General features: G+C 36.2%; 1 protein-coding gene across 7 annotated transcripts in view; it reads right to left on the bottom strand.

Moving 5' to 3' along the window:
* TANC2 (tetratricopeptide repeat, ankyrin repeat and coiled-coil containing 2) overlaps window positions 1-16,832 on the bottom strand; it is a 382,898-nt gene that overhangs the window by 196,231 nt on the left and 169,835 nt on the right. For all 7 annotated transcript variants that reach the window (XM_053567902.1, XM_053567904.1, XM_053567905.1 and 4 more), the window contains one exon: window positions 8,207-8,393. In XM_053567902.1, the coding sequence (XP_053423877.1) occupies window positions 8,207-8,393 (187 nt within the window). The remainder of the gene's footprint in view (window positions 1-8,206; window positions 8,394-16,832) is intronic.

Below are 16,832 nucleotides of genomic sequence, written 5' to 3'. Positions count from 1 at the left end.
TTACTATTCAACGTAGTGCTGGAAGTTCTAGCCAATACAATTAGGCAAGACAAGGAAATCAAGGGAATCCAAATGGGAGCAGAGGAGGTCAAACTCTCCCTCTTTGCTGACGACATGATCTTATACTTAGAGAACCCCAAAGACTCAACCACAAGACTCCTAGAAGTCATCAAAAAATACAGTAATGTTTCAGGATATAAAATCAATGTCCACAAGTCAGTAGCCTTTGTGTACACCAATAACAGTCAAGATGAGAAGCTAATTAAGGACACAACTCCCTTCACCATAGTTTCAAAGAAAATGAAATACCTAGGAATATACCTAACGAAGGAGGTGAAGGACCTCTATAAAGAAAACTATGAAATCCTCAGAAAGGAAATAGCAGAGGATATTAACAAATGGAAGAACATACCATGCTCATGGATGGGCAGAATCAACATTGTTAAAATGTCTATACTTCCCAAAGCAATCTATCTATTCAATGCCATTCCTATCAAAATATCAACATCGTACTTTCAAGATTTGGAAAAAATGATTCTGCATTTTGTATGGAACCAGAAAAAACCCTGAATAGCTAAGGCAGTTCTTTGTAACAAAAATAAAGCTGGGGGCATCAGCATACCAGATTTTAGTCTGTGCTACAAAGCCATAGTGCTCAAGACAGCATGGTACTGGCACAAAAACAGAGACATAGACACTTGGAATCGAATTGAAAACCAAGAAATGAAACTAACATTTTACAACCACCTAATGTTTGATAAACCAAACAAGAACATACCTTGTGGGAAAGACTCCCTATTCAATAAATGGTGTTGGGAGAACTGGATGTCTACATGTAAAAGATTGAAACTGGACCCACACCTTTCCCCACTCACAAAAATTGATTCAAGATGGATAAAGGACTTAAATTTAAGGCATGAAACAATAAAAATCCTCCAAGAAAGCATAGGAAAAACACTGGAAGATATTGGCCTGGGGAAAGACTTCATGAAGAAGACTGCCATGGCAACTGCAACAACAACAAAAATAAACAAATGGGACTTCATTAAACTGAAAAGCTTCTGTACAGCTAAGGAGACAATAACCAAAGCAAAGAGACAACCTACACAATGGGAAGGGATATTTGCATATTTTCAATCAGACAAAAGCTTGATAACTAGGATCTATAGAGAACTCAAATTAATCCACATGAAAAAAGCCAACAATCCCATATATCAATGGGCAAGAGACATGAATAGAACTTTTTCTAAAGATGACGGACGAATGGCTGACAAACACATGAAAAAATGTTCATCATCTCTATATATTAGAGAAATGCAAATCAAAACAACCCTGAGATATCATCTAACACCAGTGAGAACGGCCCACATCACAAAATCTCAAAACTGCAGATGCTGGCGTGGATGTGGAGAGAAGGGAACACTTTTACACTGCTGGTGGGACTGCAAACTAGTACAACCTTTCTGGAAGGAAGTATGGAGAAACCTCAAAGCACTCAAGCTAGACCTCCCATTTGATCCTGCAATCCCATTACTGGGCATCTACCCAGAAGGAAAAAAATTCTTTTATCATAAGGACACTTGTACTAGACTGTTTATTGCAGCTCAATATACAATCGCCAAAATGTGGAAACAGCCTAAATGCCCACCAATCCAGGAATGGATTAACAAGCTGTGGTATATGTATACCATGGAATACTATTCAGCCATTAATAAAAATGGAGACTTTACATCCTTCGTATTAACCTGGATGGATGTGGAAGACATTATTCTTAGTAAAGGATCACAAGAATGGAGAAGCATGAATCCTATGTACTCAGTTTTGATATGAAGACAATTAATCACAATTATGGTTATGGGGAGGGGAAGCAGAAAGAGGGAAGGAGGGAGGGGGGTGGGGCCTTGGTGTGTGTCACACTTTATGGGGGCAAGACATGATTGCAAGAGGGACTTTACCTAACAATTGCAATGAGTGTTACCTGGCTTATTGTACCCTCAATGAATCCCCAACAATAAAAAAAAAAAATTTTTTTTACAACGGGCTCTCTGAAAAATGAAACAAGAAACAAAACAAAATTCTGATTTGTTGTGTTTGCTGATCTCAATGGTGTAAACACTTGCTTGGTGGCTGATTTCACACTATCTATGATTTAATAACTTGCTCACAAAATTACGGAAACTTTAAGAATTGTATCTTACTGGCTAGCTGGCCACAGCACATCACCTGCTGAAGCAATGGGGAGAGATATAGTCCAAATTGGACTGGAACTTATAAACCACAATAAAGAACTGGATTTTATCTTGTTTATCCTAAAGACAGTTAAGGGAAAAATTAAAGGATTTTGAGTGACATGATTAAATTTACATTTTGAAAAGACTTTGGTTCCAGTGAATAGAATAAATTAGAGCAAGGTGTTTTTAACCTTTTTTTTTTTTTTTTTTGCAGAGACAGAGTCTCACCCTATGGCCCTCGGTAGAGTGCCATGGCCACACACAGCTCACAGCAACCTCCAACTCCTGGGCTCAAGCGATTCTCCTGCCTCAGCCTTCCGAGCAGCTGGGACTACAGGCGCCCGCCACAACGCCCGGCCATCTTTTGGTTGCAGTTTGGCCGGGGCCGGGTTTGAACCCGCCACCCTCGGTATATGGGGCCGGCGCCCCACCGACTGAGCCACAGGCGCTGCCCTAACCTTTTTTTTTTTTTTAATGTCATAGACCACCTTAAGATTTTCTGTTGATGCCTAAAAAGACCCTTTCCAGAATAATATTTTTAAATGCGTTAGATAAAACACAAAAGACTATAGAACAATTGTGTTGAAATACCGTAATCAAAACAAAAACTAAATTGCGACATTGTAATTTGCAAGTTTTATTATTAACAGTTAAACTAGAAGATGTATTGACAATATAATTACTATAATTTCAAGGTGGTAATAAATGCAAATGATATTTTGCTACATCTACAAGTAATAAAATATCCAAGATTTTTATTGATGACAAAGTCATAAGTACTGCTCAAAATTCAGTTTGTTACCTACATTCAACATAGAAATCTAAATTTCAGTTAAAAGTTGAAGAAAATAAAGATGTGATTTTTTTGGAGGGTAGATTTCTTAAACTTTCTACAAAGAAAATGATGTTGTCTGGGAATAAAGATGGTTTTACTTCTCCCCTTCTAATATGGCTGCCTTTAATGCATTTATTTTACTTGTTTTATTTCACGGACTGAGACTGCCAACACAATATTGAATAAAAGTAGTAAAGGTAGAAATCCTTTTCTTGCTCCTAATCTTCAGGGGAAAGCATTCAGTTTTTTTTACCATTACATATCAAGCAGAATGCGGGCTGTTCATAGTTTCCCTTTATCAAATTGAAGAAATTCTCTTCTATTCCTAGTTTACTCTTGTGTTTTTGTCAAATGATTTTTTTTTTTTTTGCCTCTAGTAGATGGACATATAGTTCTTCTTTTCCGTCTACTATAATGATAATTATTAGGTCATTAAATCTACAATGTTCTATTTCAAATCAAAAGCTTAGTTTATCATATTTTAATCAAGAAGGAGTACAACTGATCAAAGTAAGCACTTCAACTATTGACACAGTTTTGCCATCTTAATGGTAGTTTGTGTATGCCATCAGCAAAGAAGCCTGCAAACCAAGTGGCCACGAAATTGCAAAAGGCATTTCTTACAGTTTGTTGAGAATTGAATACTTTTTCTTACAAGAGGTAGTCAGTTGGTGCAAGGTTTGGCGAATACAGTGGGTGACAGTTTCCAAGTCCAGCTTCTGTAGTTTGAGCAATGTTGTTTGTACAACAGCATTGTCTTGCAAGAGGATTGGCCAGTCTCTATTAACCAATCTCAGCTGCTTAAACACAAGCATCCTCATCAAGTCATCCACTTGGTTGCTATAGACACCCACTGTAATTGACTGACCAGGTTTCATGAAGCTATAGTGGATAATACCAGCACTTGATCATCAAACAGACACTATTACCATTTTTGATAAACAATTAGTTTGGGGCAACGTTTCACTACTTCATCTTTTTTTTTGTAGAGACAGAGTCTCACTTTACTATCCCCGTAGAGTGCCGTGGCGTCACACGGCTCACAGCAACGTCCAGCTCCTGGGCTTACGTGATTCTCTTGCCTCAGCCTCCCGAGAAGCTGGGACTACAGGCACCCGCCACAACACCCGGCTATTTTTTGGTTGCAGTTTGGCCGGGGCTGGGTTTGAACCCACAACCCTCGGTATATGGGGCCGGCGCCCTACTCACTGAGCCAGGCGCCGCCCCCACTACTTCATCTTTAACCACTGTGTCAAATACTTGTGATTCTCAAAAAGTATCCATTTTCATCACACATAACAATACAGTGTAGATAATGGTTCACCTTTAGGTCATGACAGCAAAGAAAGTGTCCAGACGATTTCCTTTGGGACACTCGTATAGTTGATGCAGAGTCCATTTATCTAGCTTTTTTGCCTTGTCAATTTGCTCCAAATGGTCCAATATTATTAGAATAGTTGATAATTCACTTGTAGACTGAAATGGATTCGCTTCTACTATAGCTTTTAGCTCACCGTTATTCACCTTGGCCTCAGGTTACTGTGGCTCATTTTCAAGATTAAAATCACCAGAATGAAAATCCTCAAAGTACTGATGTGACATCCTTAGTGACATCCTTCTCAAACATTGTTTATATTTCAAGCTGCCTGAATTGCATTGGTTCTACAACGAAAGTTATAATCCAAAAATAGCACATATTTTTTACTTATCCAGGGTTTCATAAAATTACTCTAAAATTTTTTTCTGAAAGATATCACAAGTCAAACCATGTGTTTGAAAGAGGGAGGATGTACCTTCACAAATGAAAACAAAAAAACGAAGTGTCAAAGTGAAATGTCAGAGGTATCAACTGTCAAACTTAATACTTAACGAAACTGGACATTTCATACTTAATAACCAAATACACCGATTGACTTATGAATGTAGTACCAACTCCACATTCCAAGTATAAACTCCACTTAGTCACAAATTGTTATCCTTTTTACACGTTAGATTCAATTTGTTAGACTTTTGTTAAGAACTTCTATGTTTATGTTCATGACAAATAATTTGTTTATACTTCCTTTCCATGTATTGCCTTTGCGCTTAGGTTAATGCTGGCCTCATTAACCTAAGTAGCTACTTCTACTTTAACTTCCTGGAGGAGTTTGTGTAAAAATGGTATTATTTCTTCCTTGAATGTTTGCTAGAATTTACCTGGCAAGGAATCTGGACCAGGAGTTTTTCCTGTGGGAAAATTTTAAACACCAAATTCAATTTATATTTAATGGTTATTCCCATTATTTCTTCTTATCAAGTGAACACAGTAGTTTATTTCAAGGTATTTGTTCACTTAATCTAATCTATCAAATTTATTAATTTTAAAATTGTTCATGACATTCTTTTATTATCTTTTAATGTCTGCAAGGCCTATAATGGTATTTTTTCCTGATACTGATAATTTGTTGGGTTTTTTTTAGAGACAGAGTCTCACTTTGTGGCATTTGGTAGAATGTCATGGCGTCACAGCTCACAGCAACCTCCACCTCTTGGGTTTAGGCGATTCTCTTGCTTCAGCCTCCCAAGCAGCTGGGACCACAAACGCCCGCCACAATGCCCGGCTATTTTTTTTGTTGCAGTTTGGCCAGGGCCGGGTTTGAACCCGCCATCCTCGGTATATGGGGCCGGCACCCTACTCATTGAGCCACAGGTGCCACCAATTTGTTTCTTTTTTCCTGATCATTATGGTTAGAGGTTTATCAATTTTACTGATTCTCTCAACTGACTTTCAGTTTCCTGGTTTTCCTCTATTGTTCTTCTATGTCATTGTTTTTTGCTCTCTACTATTTCCTACTGTTTGTGTACATTGGGTTGAAATTCTTGTTTTTCTAGTTTCTTTAAGTGGAAATTTGGTTATTGATTTAAAAACTTTCTTTTCTTTTTTTTTTTTTGTAGAGACAGAGTGTCACTGTACCGCCCTCGGTAGAGTGCCGTGGCCTCACACAGCTCACAGCAACCTCCAACTCCTGGACTTAAGCGATTCTCTTGCCTCAGCCTCCCGAGTAGCTGGGACTACAGGCGCCCGCCACAACTTTCTTCTTTTCTAAAGTAGACATTTAACGTTATGAATTTCCTTCTAAGCTCTTCCTGAGCTACATTAAACAAATTATATGTTTTGTTTTGTCTCTCTATATGTAAATGTGTAAATGTAAACCCAGAAATGTTTGTGCAATACTAAAAGTAGCATGTTCCAGCCTTGGATAACAAAGTACATTCCTTCCCCTATTTATACCCTTCCCCTAAATACTTATTTGGGGTTAGTACAAAACTATACTTTTTTGGGATCTGGAGAGAAATAAAGGCACAACTAACTTTTAATTTAGCCATAAATGACTTTTAATCAAAGAATTTTCAATTTAAATTATTTTTATTACCATTTTTTTCTTTTATTTCTTTGTGCTACATAAAGCTGGTTGGAGACTATGACATTATCATTATCTGTTTGTCAAGAGGAAAAGAAATACCCAGAAGTGCTATTTACCTTTTGGACAGAAGCCCAGCTTCCTTTATTAGGAAGATATTTATCCTCTCTGAGTATAGCTAAATTCTTATCTCTGCCTAAAAAAAGTACATAGACTATTTGTCAAAAGGAGTCTAGTTGGTAACCCCATTATTAAAGAATATGTAATTTTTTGAGCATTTTGAAGCATTTAACTACGAATGATACAGAATGATGTTCAATATCTGAATCATTATACAACAACTTGATAACAAGATAAACTAAGAAGTCTTAGAACTATGTTCTTCCCCTACTTCTATTTGCTTCATACCTAACTATAAGATCAGCAATAACAGCACACAGTATCTTAATGAGTAATAAATATTTAATACTTTCTCCCTAATTAAATAAAAAAGCATTAGTAGGAAACATTAGAAAGATAATCAAAATGTTGAATATGATGAAAGATCTACTGAGCTAAAAATATCCTATATAATTTTTATAGCAGTAGGTATTAAATCATTACAATACATATAAGTGATGATGGCCTATGCTCTAAATATAAATGAGTCTACAGCAGCCCATATCCTAGCTCTGATGAAATGTGTACCTAGAGTCTAACAGAGGTAATAATTTTCCATTAGCATTGCCTTTATATCAGAGTGGTTTTCATGTTTGCTGTAAATTGCTAATAATTGAGTTGAAGATAGTTTGGATATTTCTAGGACCAAGTAGGTGACTACGATCTTTTGTAAAGAAAGGTATTAGAAAATTCACAATAGAAAAATGAGACAGCACATTTCTTTGCTTGGATACTTCAAGTTTCAAATTCCCTTTTGCTCAAGCTTGCCATAAGAACACATTGGTCTAAGATTACTGAATCATAAGAAAAGAAGTAGCATTTTTCTACTTTGCAGAAGGTAAAACAAGATTTGTTATTGACAAGAAGAAAAACAAAGACTAAAAGGGCTTTCCAAACTAATCAAAGAACCGATACATGGTTTATGAAATAGATCTCAGAACAACTCAATTATAAGTATGTAGCCATTTAATCTCTTCTTTTGTGTTTTCAGAAAACTCTCTACCAGTGAGGAATGAACTCTTCTGAACCACTTTTTTTGGTAGACAGATCATGTATATGAAATTACAGGAAGAAACAGACAATTTCTTTTTTATCCACGCTTTCTTATCAAGTAATGACCTGAGAAGGAGTGGCTAGGCTGAGAGGGATACCTTTCATTTTTGTATACCTTTAAGTTCTCTCAGCAGGAGTAAGTTTTATAGGTATGTCTTAACAACTCAAAAGGAGAATTTTGGGGGGTGGGGGTGGGGAAGATAGATTCACCTTCAGTGGAGCGTTCTGGTGTCATAGCTCACAGTAACCTCAAACTCTTGAGCTCAAGAGATCCTCTTGCCTTAGCCTCCCCAGTAGCTGGGACTACAGGCACCCACCACAACTCCAGGCTAGTTTTTCTATTTTTAGTAGAGACAGTGTCTCATTCTTACTCAGACTGAATTCAAACTCCTGAGCTCAGGCGATACACCGACCTTGGCCTCCCAGAGTCTAGGATTACAGGCATAAAAATAATATGCCTTAAACTTGTATAATTATCTTAAAAAGGAAAAAAGTTCACAGAATTATTAATATAAAAAGCAACTCACCAATGATGCCACTATCTCTGCTTTCAAGTGTGGAGGTTGGACTAGTAACAGCCCCATAGCTGCAATCCTTGGCAGTTGCAGTTGTACTGACCGGTGGGAGGGTAGAGCAGGGGCTACTGGCTGGTGGAGAGGCAGTACTGCTAGTCAGGGTGGAACAGGGACTTATCCGCTGGGTGATTGCTGAGGTCTGGAAGATTAGAATCATAAATAAGAAAAACCGACCAGCTGTTAAATAAAGTATACCTTAAGGTAAAATAAATGCCTTGATAAAAAAAAACAAAAGAAAGAAATAATCTACATACACAGCTTTTACATTTATTAAGCTCTATTCATTTTTGATTTCCAGGATAAGAGATTTGTAGCTCTACATTTAAGGTGAAACTCAACGAACTTAACATAAGCAGAGACTATGCCCAGTTTTCCTACCTAGGAAATTTCCAGTAACAAGTATTCTGTCACTGCCACTCTAATAGAATAGAGAATTTTTTTATTTTATTAAGCACAAGTTTTCTTCACAAGCTTTCCCTATAAGCAATAAAACTTTTCAGAAAGCTTGAAGTATGTCTTGTTAATAATTTTCTTTAGATGAAGAAAAAGAATTTCTGCAGTTGAGGAAAAATAAAAATAAAGTTCTTAATACAAAGAAGTGTCTTTTTGATACATAGGCAGCTACCTGGAGATAATAAGTAAAAGCAAGGAAAAATGCCTTATTCTAAAAGTCTGTCTAACAAAATAGATCAAACAATATTAATATAATACAAAGCTATAAAATTTCTCTGTAGAAGCTGAACAGTCTGAGATCAATGTACCGTCTTTGTAATTTCTGAGGTAAAGTAATGAATAATTCATCAAAAAAGTTGGTAATATGTTCTGGTTTACCTAATTTAATGACAATTCATTTTTCTTCAGTTTTCTATCCAAATAAATTACTGCAACAGTGAATAAAAGTATGTATTTTTCAAACGCTAAAGAAATTTCATCCTTTTTAGAATAGTAGGTGATCAGTGACAAAATTACTTGAAGAAACATTAATGATAAATTGAATATCTTTAAATGTTAAATTTAAAAGAATCCTTTTAATTGTTTTACATGTAAAGTCTCTATTCATGTTTTCTTTGCTAATTTTTTCCTGCTAAAATTTGATAACTGGAGAATGCATTGATAACTAATTATGAGAATATTGAAGCTCTTCAATTCATCCTGAAATGATTTTCCAGGTGCAATCTCTTGTAATTAATCATCTTTGTTGAATACAGGTTTTGATTGTAACACAAATACTATAACCAGGTTATGAAAGATAAATTCAACCTAACCCAGCACAAATGACATTCTCATTACCCTGCAACCAAGTAAATCTTTTCAATCACATACATAATATCAGAAACTGATTTTTCTTAATAACACAAGTCATCAGACTTATGCAAATTTCTCTTCTATTATATTTCATCTCTTCAGAGGAGAGGGGAGTTTCAATTTCTCTGTGATCTCCTCTATTCCTATAAAATGATGTTGGGCTACCAGAGTGGTGATTTTTAACTAGGCACACATTAGATTCAGACGTGAAATGTAAAGAACAAACATGCTCTCTCACAAACTGACAGTTACCGAGCCTCACCCTAGACTTACTGAATTAGAACCTTTCAGGTTAGAAATTTAGTATGTAATTTTTAACCTCTCTACCCCTAAAGTCTGAGCAACAGGTGAGTTGATGAAATGAACCACACTTAGGTCCTTTACATTAGATATGTCTCTAGTCATTTCATGTTGAAAAAGTTTTATAACAACTCATTTCTGTACTGAGACAAGATTCTCACTCTGTTCTTTGTGAAGTCAGTCTTATTACATGCATAATACAGCTAAAGTAGAGGTTACATCCAAACAACACTTTGTATTTTTACAACAAAGTATTTTCTGTAAAATGAAGCACCTATAACAGAATGTATTCTCTAAGAGCTTTAACTATAAAAAAAAAAACACCCTTAAATATTGAGTCATTTAGAAAGCAGAAAATTGTTTATGGCTTATGAATTAAAAGGCAGGCTTTATATTGATTTAAGAAGACTACTCAATGAGATACAGAAAGATAAAATTACCTATTCCCCCTAATGTAGGTTAAAATGGACATCTAATTAAAATCTTTTAGTGTTTTACCCACTGTCCTTAATATTCTCCAAAAGGATCCTAATAAAGGTTCCAATCTGGATCTCTTAAAGGTCCTACAAATAAATAGGGTAAGAATCAAATGATGGGGTTGATAAGGTCCATCTTAATATCCTAGAAACTACTGAGAGAAGAAAATAGTTGAATATTCCTTTTACTACTTTGTCTTTTGCAGAAAAATGATATATGCTGACTAGGTTACATTATATTCTGCCATCGTTATACTATTCTGAGGATACCATCACTATGGGATCTTCTTTCTTTTTTTTTTTTCCACTATGGGATCTTCTTAAACACAGTAGTCTATCTTTGTTAGAATGCTGTCTAGCTTAGAAGAAAGTGACCAAATGAACATGATCTCCTAGTTCTTTATTATTATTATTATTTTTTAGACAGAGTCTTATTTTGTTGCCCTCAGTAGAGTGTTGTGGCATCACAGCTCACAGCAACCTCCAGCTCTTGGGCTTAGGTGATTCTCTTGCCTCAGCCTCCCAAACAGCTGGGACTACAGGCACCCACCACAATGCCTGTCTGTTTTCTGTTGCAGTTTGGCTAGGGCTGGGTTTGAACCTGCCACCCTGGGTATATGGGGCCGGCGCCCTACTCACTGAGCCACAGGCACTGCCCTGACCTCCTAGTTCTTTTTTTTTTTTTTTTTTGGCCGGGGCTGGGTTTGAACCCACCACCTCCGGCATATGGGACCAGCGCCCTACTCCTTGAGCCACAGGCGCCACCCTGACCTCCTAGTTCTTAATAATCTTCCTACGACTAGACATTCCAATGATCAATTCAGTCACTTTCTTATGGTTCGAAGATAGTTGTTATATTATATTGCAAGAGGGCTATCATTTAACTTCATTATTAATACATTATATTTATGTAATGCTTACTAGCTTAAAAGATTTACATGTATTATTTCATTTACTCCTTATCAACCTAGTCTGAGACACATAATGAATCTTATTTCCCTCGTTTAGGCTATGTGACAATGAACAACAAAAAGTATGAAAGCTATAAAGTAATTTTGCTAAAATCATACAGTTCCTGCATATATTTATATACTAATTACATAGACAGTATTTATACTTTTTATTTATATGATTTTTAAAGCTTACAAGCTATTTTCATATTCACGAAACATGAAAATTTGTTAATCTCACAATAACCCTGTCAGGTGTCATAGTTTCACATTACACTGGAACAGTATGGTAGTCAAGACATAGTTATAAAAGCAGACTGCCTAGATATGAATACTAATCCAACATTTTCTGACAGTGTGTTTCCATCTTCTCATCTGTTAATTAAAATATAAAAGAGCCCTACTCCACACTGGGTTCTAAGGAACTTAAAATAGTGCAAGTAAAGTAATTAGTGCAATGACTGGTACAAAGTGAGCATTTAATAAATTGTCAGTTATTATTACCTATGGAAAATCTAAAGCTCGGCGAGCTTACATGACCTGTACAAATTTATAAAATGGTAGGTGTTAATAGTTGGAACTAGAACGTAAGTATTCTCCCTCCAGGTTCAATGACTATTCTGTTATACCAGATTACTTTAATTATATTAAATCAATGATCCCACTCATTTTAAGATTATTTTATTTGTAATGTACAAGTAAGGTGCATCCCACCTACTTGTAGATTTATTCAGAAATCATTGTGACATACAGAATCTCAAAAAAAAATAACAGGTATAAATTATATCACCTAAAGAAATATAGATTTGTAGAAACAACAGAGTCTTTGGCAAATAATCTAGCTATAATATATTATATAAGACTTACATTATGTTACTTGGTCATTATTAGAACAGTTACATTTTAACTTATCTTGAATATCAAGAAATGAAAAGAAAAATAGTTGTTTTATTTATACAAATTAAAAAAAATCCCTCAACAATATTATTTCCATTTTTATTCATAGATAGCATATTAATATAATTGTATGTTGATTAAAAAATCATTAGCCCTGTCATCCTGAAGCATACATTCTTGTATGAGATATAGACAAAACCCCCACAGCTAAATACATGATGTAATGTCATTTAATGACAAGAACTATAAAGAAAATAAAATTGTAGGATAAGAAGACATAGGGATGGACAGGTGCTATTAGATAAAATAATTAAGAAAGACCCCCTCTGAGAAGGTAACACCTGAGTACAGCACTGAATGAAGTGTGGAAATGAATTATGTGGTAGGAATATTCCACCACATATAGAGTTGAATATGCTTTACGTTTTTGGGCACTGACAAGGAAGGCCAGTGTGGCTGGAGAGCAGTGGGTGAAAGGGAGAGGGGCAGGAAATGAGGTAAGAGAGGCAGCTAGTGGCTAGATTAGGTAGGTCCTTCCAGTCCATGGTAAAAATTTTAGAGTTTGTTCTAAGTGTGATGGGAATACAGTGCAAGATTAAAAGCAAAGTGACAGAATCAGATTCACATTTTATAAGGATCATTGGCCCCTGTGTGAATAGACTATAGAGGGGCAAGAGTGGAATCAGAGACCTATTGCGAGGTCATTTATTCATATAGTCAATACTTATTGAGTACCTACTAATAATGACAGACACTATTCTAGGTGCAGAGGACACAGCAGTGGGTAGAACAGGCAAACCCCACACCGTCTAGCCTTACATCTAGTAGTTATTGCAGTAGTGCAGGCAAAGAAAATAGTGGCTTGAACTTAGGTGCAGCAGCAAGAGTAGCAAGAAGGGATCAGATTTCGTATATATGGGGTCAGACAATTAAGTTTGTGAACTTACTCTAGAAAAGGTATGACACACCTCATTGCTAATATCACTAGGGTTACCTCTGCGGTACTCCCCTTGGGAACCTATGCACCTGTGCCTAGTGCTTAGTAGCACTTTTTCTTGGATGAGTTTGTGAACTTAATTGTTTGACCTCACACAGTAGAACCTCTGTAAAGTGATCACCCAAGGGACTAGAACAAATTGATCAACAAATGGAGGTGGTCAATACAAGGAATTTCCATTGAACACATGTGGTGCGTGTTTGGTCTGTGAGAATTAGGTCAACTTAAGGAGGTGGTCAACTATGGAGGTTCTACTGTATTTTGAAGATCAAGTCTGTGATTTGTTGAAAGAGTGAATGTGGGGTTTGACATAGAGAAGTCAAGAATGGCTCCAATGTATTCATCTTAAGCAAGATGGTGATACCGTTTACTCAGATAGGAAACACCGCAGCAGGAGTAAGTGCTGGGGGAAATGCAAGGGTTCAGTCTGTGACATGTTAAGTTTTACATGTACCTTATACATACACATAGAAAATATAAAGATCTAAAGTTAAGGGAGACAGACAGGGCTAAAGATAATTTAAGAGTTAAAGCAATATTTGAAGAAATAAGAATGGAGGAAAATCATTAAGATTAGAGATATTGTGGCTCGGGGCGTGTAGCCCAGAGGCTAGAGCACCAGCCACATATACTGGAGCTGACGAGTTTGAATCCAACCCAGGCCTGCCAAATGATGACAAAAAATAGCCAGGCATTGTAGGGGGTGCCTATAGTCCCAGCTACTTGGGAGACTGAGGCAAGAGAATCGCTTCTGACATCACAGCACTCTACCAAGGGCAACAGCCTGAGACTCCATTCCCTCCCCCCCAAAAAAAGATTAGAGCTATTAGGCATCCAAATTTTATAAAATTCTCCAGGCGATTATAACGTGTACACAGCAAAACCAGTAAGTTAAGGAGTGACGATAAAGAGGATAGAAAGGCTAGAGGAGAGAGCCCTGGAACACGTGAACATTATCTACAAGATATACAAACCTATTCAAATAGAGAAGAAGATGGAGAGAAAGAGATTACAAGATTTAAAGATACTACACTGTTGGCTTTGAAAATAAAGGAAAAACTCCACAAACCAAGGATTACAGGAGGCCTCTACAAGGTGGAAAAGGGTCATCTGAACCCTAACACCTAGAGTTCAAGAAGAAAAAAGGGGACAAAAAATTAGAAGAAGAAATCACATTTGAGGAGAAACCACCAAAAGAACCCTGGCAACATGAAGAACTAAAACAGATCAGCTCCCCCAAGAGATCACAATGGAGCTACTATGGAAAATTCCAACCTTCAGAAAATGCTGAAGTGACAGCAATGAAATTCAGATTATAGATAACAAACAAAATGATGAAGAAAATTGAAGGGAAACTAGAAAACAAACCAGCAAAAAGAAGTCCAAAAAATGTCCCAAGAAATTTATGAAATTAAAGACAAAGTCACCAAGGATCTGGACATAATTAGATAGGAAATAATAGAGAATTAAAGAATTAAAAAGAGGCATTTAGGTAATTTCAAAACAAAGTAGAGAATTTCAATAACAAATTAAACCATGGAGAAGAAAGAATCTCTGAATTTGAAGACAAGGCTCTCAAGCTAAGCCAGTCATTTAAACGGGGAGAAAAGAAGAGAGCAAAAGCAGAGCAATCTCTTAGAGTAATGACACTGTACAAAGCACACGAACATACAGATTATCGGTATCCCTGAAAGAGTAGAGTCCAAAAGCATAGAAGCTCTAGTTGATTATGAAAATTTCTTCAAGTATCACCAAAGATGCAGACATATGCCTACTAAGTGGATATTTTAGGAGGACTCAATTCAAATACAGCATGTTCTAGACATGTTTTAATGAACCTGGCCAAAGCCAAAATGCAAGAGAAAATTCTGCAAGCAGATAGGCATAATAGCATCTGACCTACAAGATAAACAGCTGATTTCTCTGTGGAAGCTTTACAAGCCAGAAGGGAGTAGGCTCATACATTAATCTTCTCAAAGAAAACAAGTAACAGCCTACTATCCCATATCCTTCAAAACTAAGTTTTATATTTGATGGAGAAATCCAATCTTTTTACCAACAAACCAGGAGGAAATGTGTCAGCTCTCCCTGCTCTGTAGGGAGTACTCAGACATGTACTATCACCTTATTGACCTAGGGAAGAATTCATGAAGAAGATAGCACTGGCAATCACGGCAACAACAAAATAAATAAATGGTACCTGATCAAGTTAAAGAGATTCTGCACAGCTAAGGACACAATCAACGAAGCAAAAAGACAACTTACAGAATGGGAGAAGATATGTGCATGATACCCATCTGATAAAGGGCTAATAATCAGAATCTATGAAGAACTCAAGCAAATCAACAAGATAAAATCAAGCAACCTCATTAAAAATTGGGCAAGAGACACGAACAGGAACTTTTCCTACAAAGATAGAGTAATGCCCAACAAATGCATGAAAAAATGCTTATAGTTGCTAGAGAAATGTAAATCAAAACCACACTGAGATATCATCTAACCTCAGAAAGAATAGCTCACAGCATGAAGTCCCAAAGGAATGGCTGCAGAGAGAAAGGAACACGTACCGTTGGTGGGACCGCACACTTATGCAACTTCTGTGGAAAGCAGTAGGGAGATTCCTCAAACTAAAAGTAGACCTACTGTTTGATCCTGCAATCCCGCTACTGGGTATTTACCCAAAGGGAAAAAGGTACTCTATGATAAAGACACTTGCGCTCAAATGTTTATAGCAGCACAATTCACAATCATAAAGATGTGGAAACAACCCATGTGCCCTCCAAAACATGGACTGTGGTATACATGTGTCAAGGAATATTCAGCTATAAAAAGATGGAGATTATGTATCTTTTGCAAAAACCTGGACAGTATTAGGGACCATTCTCTTAAGTATCATAAGAATGGAAAAGCAAACACCGCAGGTACCCAGTACTCAATTGGAACTAGCAGATTAGCAGGTATTAATGCTCACATGAGAGAAAAACACAATGAAATTCAAGCAGGGGGGAGGTGGGAAGAGCTTGGGTCAATTCCTACCCAGTGGGTACACTCCAACGGTATGTGGCACCCTGTCTGGGTGTAGGACACACCTTCTAATCGGACTTTAACCAAACAAAGGCAAACTATGGAATCTAATTGTTGGTACCCTCACAATAAACAGAAAAAAAATACATATTCAAATAATTATTTTACATCTTATTATGACACAATTAATATATATCTTAGCATCTTCACCATTATTTACTACTAAAAAGACAACATTTGAAATGAATTTATCACCTTCTAAATAAATGCTTTGCTACAAGACATTCATGTTAAAGATTAAGGCCACATAAATGAATGTGACTCTAGTATTTCCTTTGTTACATTTTAAACTGAAAAGAATGGAAATAGCCAAAAGAAAAAAAAAAAACAACGATGAAATAACTGTTTAATTGTTAATATTTTTTATCTTTCCAATATTTCATGTTTTCTACTTTTCTAATACATGTATTCAAAACTACTCTTTTTAAGCACATTTTATCCTACAAGTGTTGTTATACTTAGCTTTTATTATTTCAGTTGAAAATATTTTCTAATTCTTTGTGATTTCTTCTTTGACTCAAAGGCTATTTAGAAGTAAATTACTTAATTATCTAAATATTTGGGGGATT

This window comes from Nycticebus coucang, chromosome 18 (assembly GCF_027406575.1).
Source record: "Nycticebus coucang isolate mNycCou1 chromosome 18, mNycCou1.pri, whole genome shotgun sequence".
Lineage (NCBI taxonomy): Eukaryota > Metazoa > Chordata > Mammalia > Primates > Lorisidae > Nycticebus > Nycticebus coucang.
This window is presented reverse-complemented; position numbering and strand designations above follow the sequence as displayed.